The following is a 13,543-nucleotide window of genomic DNA, read 5'->3' as shown; positions in this document are numbered from 1 at the left end:
ATATGCACACATCTACTCACACATCTATTGCTAAGCGGATTTGAAGATTCCGATTTGAAAATTCGAAATCCAAAACCCAACAACAGCTTGCTTCGATTGCAATAATCAAAGTGTGTAGCAAATTGTCTGCCCAACAAAAATAAAACCCATGAAATCCCGGCAATTAAACTGCACACAAATACCGTCAATTATAAATACCGTACTTATTGGCTCAATTTGCCAGTTCATTCCACACAGCCTGTATTAACAGGCGTGCAAACATTTCCATTTCAACGGTTTGTGAGTGCTAGTTGGTAACAGTAACATAAAAAAAAAAAAACATGTACAGCAAACGAAATAATCCATTGTACCAATAGTCCGGGTTAGCTTTCGCTCTCGGTTGGCGAACCGAGCGTTGAAAAATCAACACCAGCATTCATTGTGACATTTCAAATCAACCCATCCGACAGGCAGTAGGATAAACTATCCAGCAGATGCAATTGCATTCGCTCAGATTGCATTAAAACAAGCAGATGGTGCTTTATCCCTATGTATTCCGAGCAATGTACAGTCGGATTTCCCTGCTTCGCTTTGCCCGTCCTGTTTGCACTCCGCACCATATACCACGTTTGGTTAGAGGTTTCAGCACATCGCCGTGAATAACGCAGGATGAAAGGAACACTAATCCTTACATGATGCATACGTACAGTTTGCAACATTCTTAACTTTTTTGCAAATGTCAGCTTGTCCTGGGCTTAACAGATACAGTGTTACACATTCGCATCTCTATTTCTGTGCTACACACCTTCATGAAAAGCACATTGTTTACAGTAACGGGAAAAAGATATTATTTTAACTACAACGATTTAAACAAAACGGAAATCGGAAATTAATTCCTTTTCACGGGTAAGAATTACGCCTTTGAAATATGTCATTGCCATAAACCATAAAACGTCTGCATATCTTCCATAATCTCATGAATATTAATGAGCATTAACGAAACATTTAATTCGATCCGATTTTGCAAACATCCTAGGAATGAAAATGATCTATTTAAATCGTTTCAACCTAACTGGATAAAAAATGCGTTCTGTTAATATTATTTAAGATTCTTATATAATATTTTAAGCTCTAAAAACCCGATTCTCATTTGTATATTGCTTTTTAAACGTCGTACTTACTATTTATTACTCATTGCGTTTTTTTTAGCTAACATTCAAAAAACTTTTCTTTTATTTTAAATTAACACCTTTAGAATAAATTATGGCTAACAAGAGTTGATCCATCCATGGTAGATGAATTCTGCTAAACTCCATCAATCATCCCAGCTGCATTTTACCACTAGCAGCACACAAAAACCGTCTGCCCCAGAATGCACATTGGAACCGCCGTCGACGAACAGCCAGCAGCCCGATGATGAGCATCGCATTCAATTGTTCACTAAATCCGCTAGCCAATCAATCAATCAAAGTTGGCCACTTCAAGCTGGCATACTTGTCACGGAACGCTCAATAGACGTACGGTTTCTGCCCCTAGTCGATGGAGGCGCCCAGTCTGCCACGCCGAATCGAAATGGTGTGCAAAAGCCAATCGCAAAACCCTCGGCTACACCTACGACGGGAAAAGCATCCTTCAATCGTACAGCTGTGCCGAAGTACACTCAGCATGGGATGCCATAAATCTTCGAGTTGTTCAGTGGACAAATTTCAAATTTCAAGCTACTTTATGAAACACTGTGCAGTGTTGTATCATTTAACGCGAAACGGGCAGGTCTCCTTGTCGGTGGCAGGGCTTCATTTCTATTAGCAATGGCGTTCGAGCAGTATCTTGAGCTTCGCCCGGTGGCGTTAGCATGGGCCGCATTAAATATTCTCTTTCAAAATTGACGCAGCTTTACTGCTGACGAGGGCATTTGCCGAAAGAACTGAATTCAATTATAAAGTCTGAGATTCGCTATCCACATAACAAATGGTCTGCTAAGTACAGGTTGTCAATTTTTAAAGCATGACTTTGACTTGAATCTGAAACGGTGAAGAAATTAATTTAACATTGAAATGAGTGATTCATGAGGCTATACGAACTAACTCTAGACAGCTTTATCCAAAAATTGAACACAAAAAGTCAACCATAATACTCAAAATGACATTTAAAACAACCTTAAAGTGAAACAAACTTTAACCACAGATATAGATCAGATAGTTTATATACAGAAAAATATGATTATCCATGTGAAAAACTATTTCCCCTCCCAATTCGTCCTAGTTCTTGTAAAAAAGTTCCGCTTCCAAAGTTGCTTTCACAATTTTCACAATTTCCTTACTGCATCGCACACTAAAGGCATTTGGCCTGGGAACGTAGACCGTAAGCTTTCACCAAATTGTGTCCTCAAACATCAAAGCCTAAAATCCTCTTACGAGCAAGCAATGCTCACCATCGGTTGTTAAAGGTTCGGATTGGAAACTGTATCAAATGTCAGCACACCCGGGCGTCGATCAGTGCGGGGAATGCAATGACTTTACCGGCACATAACGGCGGTTAGTTTGCTTCCATTCCATTTGCAGCGAATTTCTCCAAACACCTCCAACCTGCAGTGTGCGGGTGTGTATGACTTCAATATTTCTATCGTTTTAACGGTGAGAATGGGTGAAACTTTTCCATTTTCCAATAGACTTTACGAGCCTTGCCCAGTTTTCACCAGCGTGCTGGAAGCGATGCTCGTTTATAAAAGGATGCATCTTGATGTTTACGTTCGCATGAAGTTCGTCTGTTGCAGAAGTATTGTTTAAAGTTTACTATCGATGGAAATACTGGATGTTTGCAGCAAATATTTGTCCTTAAGTTGTTCGAGATAGCAAGCAGCTGCGCATAAGTTCAGTTTGAAAATTGATAGTTTATGGCTGATAAAAATTGATTTCAAATCAGTTTTTTCTATTAAGTTAATATCTTTCTCAGTAGAAAAGTCAATGAAACAATCTTAAATCATATAAACTATGTCGGAAATATTTGAATTTCAAACTACATCTGATACCTGAGACGAATTGATACTTTAACATATTGTGTATAAATCAGTTTGATATGGCAAAATAATCAAGTCAATAGGAATTCTCACAACATTCCTGGCGCCTTCTTTGTTCCGTAGCTCGATTCACAATAAATTCGACTTTGTTCCCAAAACCCATCACGACTAGTCATGCTGCTTCACGGGCAATCCTGGGGTGCAAAGTTCAACTGGTAGCAGTAACAAAGAACCATCCATTTGTCTCTATCGCTAAACCGGTTGAGTTCATTTTACGAAAGACAAACCGTTCTCCTTCCGTACGTAATTGCTGTACTGTTTGCCGTGTTTTGACGTCGTACTAAATGGCACTGAAGTACCGCACAACACGAACCCCGTGAACAACAACGACGACAACGAAAAAGCGCCCTAACAAATGCACCTTTGACACCGGACACAGAAGCCACTCGAGCAAAGTGTCAAACGAAATGTCCTTTTGCTTCCAATCCATGACCCTTTCTCTGCTTTCTTTCGATATAAAGACACTCGCCCCCCCAAAGGTCACCATTGTGCCGGTGGCCATTGAGGAGGGCAAATAGAACGGATTGGAGTTTAGAATGGGAGCGTGTAACGAGGACACATGTATGCCTGCTCCCGCTCCTCGTGCCTTTTTGTTGCATTGTTTCAAGATGCACTTTGTCCTTTGTGTGCGGGCAAAAACACACACCGACACAGGGTATCCTCGGGAATACAAACCCGTACGGTCGCATGGGAAGTGTGGCGGGCGAAAAAGCGAAAAGCTGATGGAAAGTCGAGCTGAAATAAGAGAATCATTTCATTACAACTTTACCAAAGCTGCACCATTCGGCAACAACGGCCGAACCCGTCCTGGGCAGACCGGGACCGAGTAGCGTACAATGGATCGACCACTCGGGGCTGTCCTGCAACCAAAAAGGGGGAAACTTTCACTGCCGACCCGGGAGAACATGGATTTAGTTTCGATAATGGTTGTTTTCCCGTGTCTGTTTTACTTTGCTGCCTGTAATACACGGTTCGGGGTGATCCTTTTGTTTGGTCGTCTTTTTGGTTTTAAACGATCGTTCCACGTTGCTGTCCTCGGTGCATCTTTTACCAACCAAACGCACACTATGGTAACGTACGGGAGGAAAATGGAGCTGCTGCACGGCGCTCCACGGTGTTTGGATTTTTGTAATTTAAGAAGAATTGTTAAAAAAGCCTTCAAGAAGGTAAAGTTGTGCTGGTTTGAGGGATGCGAACGCTGGTAAATTAATGTGAAGGCAGGCTTAAGTGTGAAGAAAAGGAAACTGAGAAAAACATGCCCGAACATGGCATGGCTGATACGGGGGCGAAACGAGTGCGGATCCATCGAAGCGGATGCGAGCAAAGTCAAAAGTGCAGTGAAAAGTTGCTTAACAGGTTGCTTACAGCATTTCTTGAATCTCGAGCAGCAGCTCGAGTTGATGTCCGTATGCCTTAAGAGTTTGCTGGTATCTCTCCAGCCACGGACAAAAGCAACCAACAAAGCTCGGTTACTTACTGGTTTATGCTTCCAGGAATGGGCTTCCGTACAACCGACCGAGCATTATTGTACCATGCTCTGCTAGAATGCTTTCAATTATCGTCTTCGCTAAAGTTATTTTAACACAGTTTTCACTGTGCTTTGCCCTAACGAATAGGTATTGTGAAAAGTTCGAACCAACTTCATCTGAACGTTTTCGGTTACTGAATGAGGCATTTACATTTAATTTGTTTGTTTGTTGGGTAAAAAGTGTGTTCTTCGAAGTATTATCAGAGTTCAAAGTTCAGCACTATCGATTCGACGCATCACAACGATATGGAAATGGCAGCACACCACAACTCCGATATATCCGTTCGGTATTCGATTAAAGGGTGCACAAGTTCACACAGCCGCAAGAACAAAGCCATGAATGGGACGATATTTTTAAAGCACACATTGCTCAACCTGAAAGCATGATCTGTTCTTGGGCGTGTGCTATTTCCGTACGCACGGCACCAGCGGATGCCCAAGGACATAAAGCGTCCTTGGAGTTGAACAATGAAACTGGATCATTACTGTGTTTGTTTTGCTGTTGTTGCGGTATCAGTGCGGTATCTAATCTGGAGCAAGGGAAGTTATTCTTGCAACAGCTCATCAGAAAAAAAGTATTATCCTTTGAATGACAGAAGGGATTTGAAAAATATTAACAATTAAATTGCTGGAAGAAGATAGTGGACTGTGGACTGAGAAATTAAAACCAAACGGAACGTAATAAGCACAAAAAACATCAAAACTAAATCCTCTTTTAAGCAGTTAATAAATCAAAAAGGCAACCAAGAATATGAACTCCATCAGTACGATTAGAAGACCCGGCAAAGGCCACGGGAAGCAAAGGAAAACAATATACACAAATCACTACATAAATTGCCATCTTTGCTGGAAGGGAAAATGAAACCTGCTGCTGAAAAACCCCCAAGTCGGTCAAAACTACACCTTCAACAAACACAATCTTATTGATGGCGTTGTTCGCTAGGCGCGCTTTTCCTCCCCCCGACCAAACCCGAGTTTTCCCCGCGTGTTTCGAATTTAAATTCTAAACGAACCGCAACCACAACCGGTCCAATGCGGGCGACTGTGTATGTATATATGTAAAATGAAACCTATCATCGATTACCATCAATAAAACAAAACTAAAAATAGATAACTATGAGGCGAACGAACGGATGAAAGGCGCGGTGAATGCGAGAATACATTGCACCCATGTTGAAGCGAAGCCGACCGACGCCTTTTTCTGCTGTTGTGTTTTTCCTCAGTTTTGTTCCTTATTTAGGGTATTATGTTTTTCTTCTAGTTTAAGTCTTCTTCATCTTACTACTACTTATTATGCAAGCTTTCAATGATTTTTGTTCCTTCCGTGGTCCTTAGTCCGTTACATATAAGCTTGCTCAACAGTGCTGGCAGTTTGTGTGGTCGAGTTAGAGGGCTCGATTTGCTTTTCCGTTGCTTCAGGTCGGTTTACCGACTGCGAGCAGATTGCAACACCTGGGCCCGGTATGCTATCGCCTGGCTATGGAAATTTCTTATCGATGGCACACACTTCACCCTCCCCCCATACACACACACACACACTCATCCACCGGCTCGGAAACACCCGAGCAAACGAGCGGGTCGAGTTCATCCAGTACGAACCATTTACCTTGGACTTTATTGGACGTAATTATATGCCACTGCGCTATCGGGGGCAACCGGGTTTTTCGACAGGTGGAACATTCGGTTTGCGGGTTTACGGGCAAGCTAAACACTTGCACTTGCCATGATTCATCAAACCGGGCCGGTTCAGTTACGAGATTGCGCCGACTTTACCGACTTTTGCTAAACGATGGATGTTTGTTGTTGTTCGAACACAATGTAGAAAAAAGCGTTTTTTACCAGTTTTTTGCTATTTTACTTCTGCAACTTAAACTATTCAGAAATATGCTGGTATGTCGGCAAGTACTCTTTCCTTACGTAGCCTGCCAGCATACAAATGACGCCATCGTGTACTGGATACAATGTTTTGGTCTGACATTCACACTGCAGCACCCGCGGTGTGGATGACAAGATTCCACTGTGACATGCGAACCGTCATGGAATGTGTTCTTTGTCGGCTTCTGGGCATATCTTTTTTTTTTCTCTCCACGGAAACATCACGCCCTGGGTAAATTCTTTCTTTTCCTGCCGCTTCTGTCTCATTCGCTCCCACCGGGCAGTATCTAACCCATGACAAAATCTGTAGGATTAGCTGCCTGTTGGAAAGGATGGGCACAGATGGATAGCGACGACCAAGCCGACAGCACAAGATGTAATCAAAACCCGTGCTGACTGGAATCCTTGCCGAAACGGTGCAAGCGACTCAAGGACACACTCCAATCATGCAGCAACAGCACATGAAGTTCATACGGGCAAGCGAGGAAAAATCTATACATACAAAGCAACCGTTGGTTGGAGGGGCAACCGGGGGGGAACATAAGACTAGGCGTACCTGTTTCTTGAAGATTGTTGCGCACCTCACCCGACAAACCGGCAGCTGGTAATCGGAACCCTCGCTCGGAACACACCGACACTCCGTGGGACCTCTGCTGATTTCGTGCTTGAACCTATCGGCCGAGACCAGCTACGGCCCGATGAAGCATTGGCGCTGTGGGAGGATTACCCTCCCGACAGGGATTTGTTTGACACCTTATTTTTCTATGCTGAAGCACACCAATTCACCACACTTTCCTATGCACACACGCACACTTATTCACTAAGGTAACAACAATACCTGGACATGGAGCTACAATTCAGTTTTAACACATTTACCGGAAGAATATACACTTTATTCCGAACACATTGCAACATTTAAGCCCAAGTGCTTCGATTGTGATAAGAAAATTATGCACTGTTAGTAGGATATATTTATATCTACAATGTATTATTTTACCCTGTTTCTACTGGCTTTTGTTATGCTAAAACTGACACCGCATAATTTATGCTTTCTGCCTCTGTTTTATGTACAAACTTATTTTCCGAACATTAAAAACAACAATTGATGTGCCTGCTAGTGTCAACACATTTCGAGGCGTCTCCAATAGCAACAAGTGTATCATCCGGAACGTTCTATTTCTATCCCGACGCTTACTTTGTTCGCCGAATATCTTTCACCGTCAGCCGTTTGCAAGGTTGCGAACGATCTTACCGACACCGAACCGGCAACGGTTTGTTGCATATTTATCTTACCGGTTTGAATTGATCCAGTATTATTTCTTTACGGGCCACCCTTGCTTGTTATTTGGCAACATGCAAGATGGCAACAAGGGGTTTCCGTATTCGCCAGATAAACGCAACCGTTTCTGTATATCGCGGGTAACGTCCATTAAGCGGCCACCATCGATCGATGGTCGATGGATCGGTTAAAAACCAGAACACACGCGCCCGGACACAGAGTTTGCACGGAAAATATTTATCTTTCCGCGGGGATGTATGGAAGCGCGCAAAAAAATCCACCACCCACCCCGATACGGTCACCCACCAGGCGGGTATCGATATACCGATTGCTAACCGAACCAGAACCAGAGGTTGGTATTTATTTGCAACCCAAGAATAGACACACGAGCCGGCCATTCGATACGCCGCGCGCGTAATGAGATCGTTTTTGGACGATACTTTTCGATACCGACAATGTCCAGGGTGGGTTTTGAATGATCGCGAACAACAAAACCTGGCGGCACAGCTCAGTTCAATGGTTTGGTCCTGGGGGCCCTCCTCCTGGTAGGGCCGTCGATCGTGTGGCACTAGTACTAGTATGGGGGAATTTGGATCTTGCGTTCCGATCCGCCAGAAACAACACGTCGAAAAGGCGAAAACAAAATCACCCACTCCACTCCACTCACCATGAAACACTGAGGCGTTGGAATACGTAGTAAATTTTGATTATTTACACAATCGCACACACACACACACACAAACCCCTTGCCCCACAAGGGTGGGTAGGCAGGGGGAGGGGGCGCGGGAAGAGTTGGAACGGGTGGTGCCGAGTTACTTCGCGCACGAAATAATCTTCACCGCCGTATGTCCGGCGGCAGAAGTGCACAATTAGCACCGATGTTGGCTCCGACCGAGGCGAGTTTTGTTTGAATCTGATTAAAGTTCGGGGTTTTTCTGTCCCACAAAACACCACGCAGCGATACGGTCGCCGGGCTTCACGCACACGTCCGGCTGGTCCGATGGTCACGGATTGAATGCCGTGCACATGATGGTGTCGCACGAGCTCCGCACGAATCGACCGAACCGACGCGAACCCAGCATCTCTTCCGGCTGAGCTGGGCGTAAGTGTGTGTGTGTGTGTGCGTGCGTTTGGATTCCACAGGAAAAAAAGCTAAGGAAGCTTTCCGTGTACCTTGGAAGTACATCGCAGGGCGAGCTGCGTGGTAAACTGTGCAACCACAACTCATCGAAAGCTACGCTGCTTACGCACTGAGCGTTGGAGCAACAACAAAAAAACATCGCCCTTCCCCATACATTTCGAGAGGGGAAGCCCGTGAATGTTTAGGTAGCGTGTATCCACCGAGTGCAGTAGGGTTTTCCCAAGAATTTGTATCAATATAATTAAATAAAGAAAGATTCTAATGAGGTTTGCATGGCCAAAAAGCATTTCTTTCTATATTAAGGAGAAGTTAAGCGACGTTTTCGGCCGAACCTCAAGATATTTTAACTATAATTTAACTTAAAAAATAACACAATTCCACGCAGATCATGATAAGAAGGCTATTGCTAAACAATTTATGTTATTAATCTTCCAACAAACAGAACGAAATTCTTCTTGTACCTGTTGCATGTAAAACAGCCCCATCTCTGATTACCCTAACCGACGAAAGGTAAAGCTTATCTCGTGCTATCATTATTACCATTCCAAACACACCTCAATGATTAGCAAGCACACAAACACAACGAATGTTGGCAATACATAGCAAACAAAAAATCCCTCTCATACTCTCACACGCAAGGAATACAACAGGTTGCTCGGTTTGGCCACGTCCAGCTGGGCCGACTCATCCAACGCCAAATGCCGCAGTTCGGTCCTCATCTGTGCGTGTTTTTTTTTCTTCTCTTTCTCTCTCTCTCTCACTCTCTCTGTGTGCTCGGGTTGTTTACATTTTCCCAAGCATCTGGCGGAGAGATTGCGTTCACCGCCACCGCCACCACTGTAGAAGATTTTATCTCCCGAGAGGTGATCGGTGGTGGTTATGCGTCTGTTTTTTTTTCTCGCCATCTTTGCACACATCTTATCGCACAATGGGCAACGATCCGGTGGCAAGGGTAGAACAAGGAAATTGATGCACTAACTCGCAACTCGATCGATCTCTCACGTGCGTGCGTGAGCGTTAGTGGAGAGTGGATTCACATTTCATCCCCCCTTCGAGCGAAATTCTGGGTGGCTGAATGATAAAGACGGAAATAGGCAATCGGTGTGAAAGGTTCACCAAGCGAAAGAAGATGATGTGCCGCTAACACATACCTATACTGTGGAACTTACAGCAATGGTTTACGGTGAGAACGCCGTTTCGGATATTGATAACCTGTTGGACATCGAGTTTCGAATGTTCAAGATGTGGCGAAGAGGTTGCATCCGGAAAAATCCGATTTTCCCGATTCTGCTGCGACATCAGTTGATGCTGTTCGTGTACTTCGCGAATATCATAACATCGCACACGAGCAATCAACAGTGTCTGGTGTGGAGTTTGCGCATTCTGTGCCGGAGCTTTTTGGGGGAAGTTTCTCCTAAGAGGGGGGAAATTGCAGAAAAGCTAACTTTAAGCTCAGAGTACTAAAGTTGACAATTTAGATCGCTTAACAGCGTCTCGTGAAGAGAATTCCTTAACTACAATTTGTCCAATTCGTTGTATGAAAACTAGCAGACATCTTTTAAGTATTATAATTCTAAGAGGGAAAAATTTCCCCTCTGCGCTACAAGCCATCTGCCTGCTGATGCAGTAACGTTTATTACGATCTTTTCGAACTTGATGATTTCCGTATCGCGACGTTAATGTGCAGATCACAAGTGCATACAGGCGGATGGCAATATACCCTGCATGCCCGTGTTCGATATTGTCTATTTCAAGATCACAAAGGGCAGCAACTAAAATACTCCTCTTTTCCTGCCAAAAACCATTCGAGCGCCAATGAGTAAATCACGCGCGTAGCAACTCCACTGCATTTCCTGTGTTTTGTCATTAGGAAATGATCGCACGTTTTCCGCCTAAGCTCGATCCACTCGATCAGTTTACGACTTTAAGATAATATATTACTGTTTTACCTTTTTAACAAGCGTTTTTCGCGCTATTTCAATGTACTCTCCTAATATCGATGAATTTCGTTTCCGAATGTAGAGTGCATAGTACTTAAAATAATTATTATATTGCTAGTGATGTAATTTATCTTCTCAATTTTTAGAACCCAACAGTCATCCGCTTTAGTCCATGTTTGAATGCTACATTTTTATGAGGGTCAGGGTGGCCTGTCTTATGGAAACAAAGATGCCTACGACGACGGTTTGACACCAACACCATTGTGCAAGGAAGCAACAGTGTCAAATTCAGACATCTCTATCCGCCAATGGAGTAAAACAGAAATCACAATTGTTTACCAGGTGTGTGTTAATAGCCGTTGCACGCACTACTGATTCCGCAGCAAATCTAAAGCGTGAAGATTCATATGGTGCCTTGCCGTATGGCATGTTGTACATCGTTGCCGTTGTGAACTAGACGTATACTAGCTTTTAGCTATTCGCGTTAAACGATTTGTAACAAAGAAAAAAGGGCAAATGGGTTCGATCGACTACAGTTTTTACAGTTTTAAATCATTGGTGACGAAAAATTAGAGCTAAGCGTTAAAGTTAAATTATGCTCAAACCTATAATAAGCTTTTATGAATCGTTATTCTCACAAATTATTGCAACCAGCTTCACCACCTTTTGGGGAGAAGAGTAATTTTCCTTCAAACATTAGGCGCACACCGTTAGGGTTTTAATCGTAAATTTATTCGTTGTTACTACTAACGTCAGGTATATAAACGATTGCCATATGCCTGCGAAAAGGAGGTGAGATAAGCATTAAACCTTAGGACGGTACAAACATACATTTGAATACTCATTTACAAGATGTGCCATCGATGGGCCCGAATTCACTACCTAGCGCTGTCCTCGTCGCCCTGCACACTGCCATCACTGTCACTCGTTTCTTCCGCCTCCGAACAGCCCGATATTAAACCCTTCTCCTGAATGGCAGCCGCCACTGCCGTCTCGAGGATGTAATTGTCATGCAAAGCTCGTCCCATTTCCGGCCAACTGGGATCGGGTGGCACAACTGTGGGAGTGCATTCCGTCGCGACCACTGGTCCCGGCGCTGCTGGTGCCGAAGTGGAAGGTCCGGCCAGTTCACTCGAGCTCGATGGTAGCAGACCCCGCGCACTTATTGCCATTCGCACCGCTTCGTCCTCCAACAGTTGGCCTTCGTTCGCTTGGGGTGGTTGTTGTGATGCAGTATTGCCATTGTTACGTCGGTCAAAGAAGACAAGAAACCGTTCCAGCACCATGTTCAAAATGTTGTCATCTATACAGGCAGCGATTTGACTTTCCTGCCAGCTGCGTAGATCGTTGGCCAGCTGTTCACGGCGGTTGATGTGTTCCAGGGAGCTGGACGATGTACTTGCCATCGGCACAGGTACCTCCCTATCTGCCAGGGCACGCGAGTGCGAGCTCAGCCCTTGGAAGGACAACAGGCGAGGTCGTTTGTTCAACATTTCTACGCAGCTGGTACGTTCGCTCGCGTTGGTACCATCGGTCACATCATCGTTGCGCTGTTCACTCATTTTAATGACACATTTTCTGACTACAGCATATTATCACAAATCACAAAGTATACCAATTGTGCGAGATAGTCTGTTTAGCGAAACACTAACGCGTGTGAGAAGGGGTGTATTCAAATCACTTGGCTTTTGGTTTCTATTGTTGCCTTCAACTTTCCATCCGAATCGATTGCAAACATTGCAAGTCGTAGGAAAATAAACATAAAATTTTGTGTTGTTTTTTTCCAGAGAGAGAACTGTCATCCGCCCGCACCCAAATAACATTTCCACGCAACAAAGGGGAATTCGAATCGCTTCAGCTGTCAACTTTCCAAATAACCACAAAACGTGAAGCGTTTATGTGGGAAATTAGTTTCTTATTGCGTTTTTGACTATTTTGCTTGCTCATACATCATGAAATTCTTTTTTGCATGAGTACCAGTATTGTATTGAAAAAGACAAAAATTATAATGTATTGGATCATACAAAAATAGCCGACAATTTCGTTAATTAAATTTCGTAATTTCGTTAAACCTATGAAGGTATAAAGTACAAAACATAGGTAAGCCGATAAGGCAAAGTTCATCGATGTTAAAAAATTGTAAATTTTGTACTCAAGTTAATTGGTTGTTAATTCATTTATTTATTATAACAAATAGCTTTTCCATCATGCAAAACATAATATCGATGAGGTATTTTTTTCTCAAAATATCCCAACGCCATGATGTTTTGACGTTTCTTTGCCCTACGATACTCTACAAACGCAAGACGTTACACGCTCCAAACCAGCTGTGTGCAAAGAGTTTGTAATTCTCTCTCGTCATTCGAGGCGTGCGGACGTCCGTAGCGTAGCTGCGTTTTCACAATAAGTTAGTTTACAACCGTTTACACCAAGAGTCCACCAAAAAGGGGACTTTAAATGGTGAAAATTTTAAAGGTTTGTAGGCAAAACACAACTACAGTGGAAGTGTAAAAAACAGACATAAAATCATTCTAACTGAAGTTCCAGTGCCGTCTCATACGTCGCCTTGAAATATCCCAACTGGATGTGACTCACCAGTTCGCGTGTTTCGTAAATTGTCCAGCACAAAAAATACAGCATAATGTTTTGAACGGGAAAAGTGTCTTGGTGGGGGAAAACTTATTAATTAAAAAGCATGCAAAGGTTCGCTCAGTGATGGTGAAAA

General features: G+C 43.4%; 1 protein-coding gene across 1 annotated transcript; it reads right to left on the bottom strand.

Annotated features, from left to right (window-relative positions):
• Positions 1 to 11,696: 11,696 nt before the first annotated feature.
• LOC128709128 (uncharacterized) lies at positions 11,697 to 12,380 on the bottom strand. Its single transcript, XM_053804113.1, has one exon. The coding sequence runs from the start codon at positions 12,378 to 12,380 to the stop codon at positions 11,697 to 11,699; it is 684 nt and encodes a 227-aa protein (XP_053660088.1).
• Positions 12,381 to 13,543: the final 1,163 nt, after the last annotated feature.

The sequence above is a fragment of the Anopheles marshallii genome, chromosome 2, assembly GCF_943734725.1.
Source record: "Anopheles marshallii chromosome 2, idAnoMarsDA_429_01, whole genome shotgun sequence".
Taxonomy (NCBI): Eukaryota; Metazoa; Arthropoda; class Insecta; order Diptera; family Culicidae; genus Anopheles; species Anopheles marshallii.
This window is presented reverse-complemented; position numbering and strand designations above follow the sequence as displayed.

Coding starts and splice junctions, on each gene's coding strand:
- LOC128709128 (XM_053804113.1), bottom strand. CDS start 12,380: ATGAGTGAACAGCGCAACGATGATGTGACCGATGGTACCAACGCGAGC.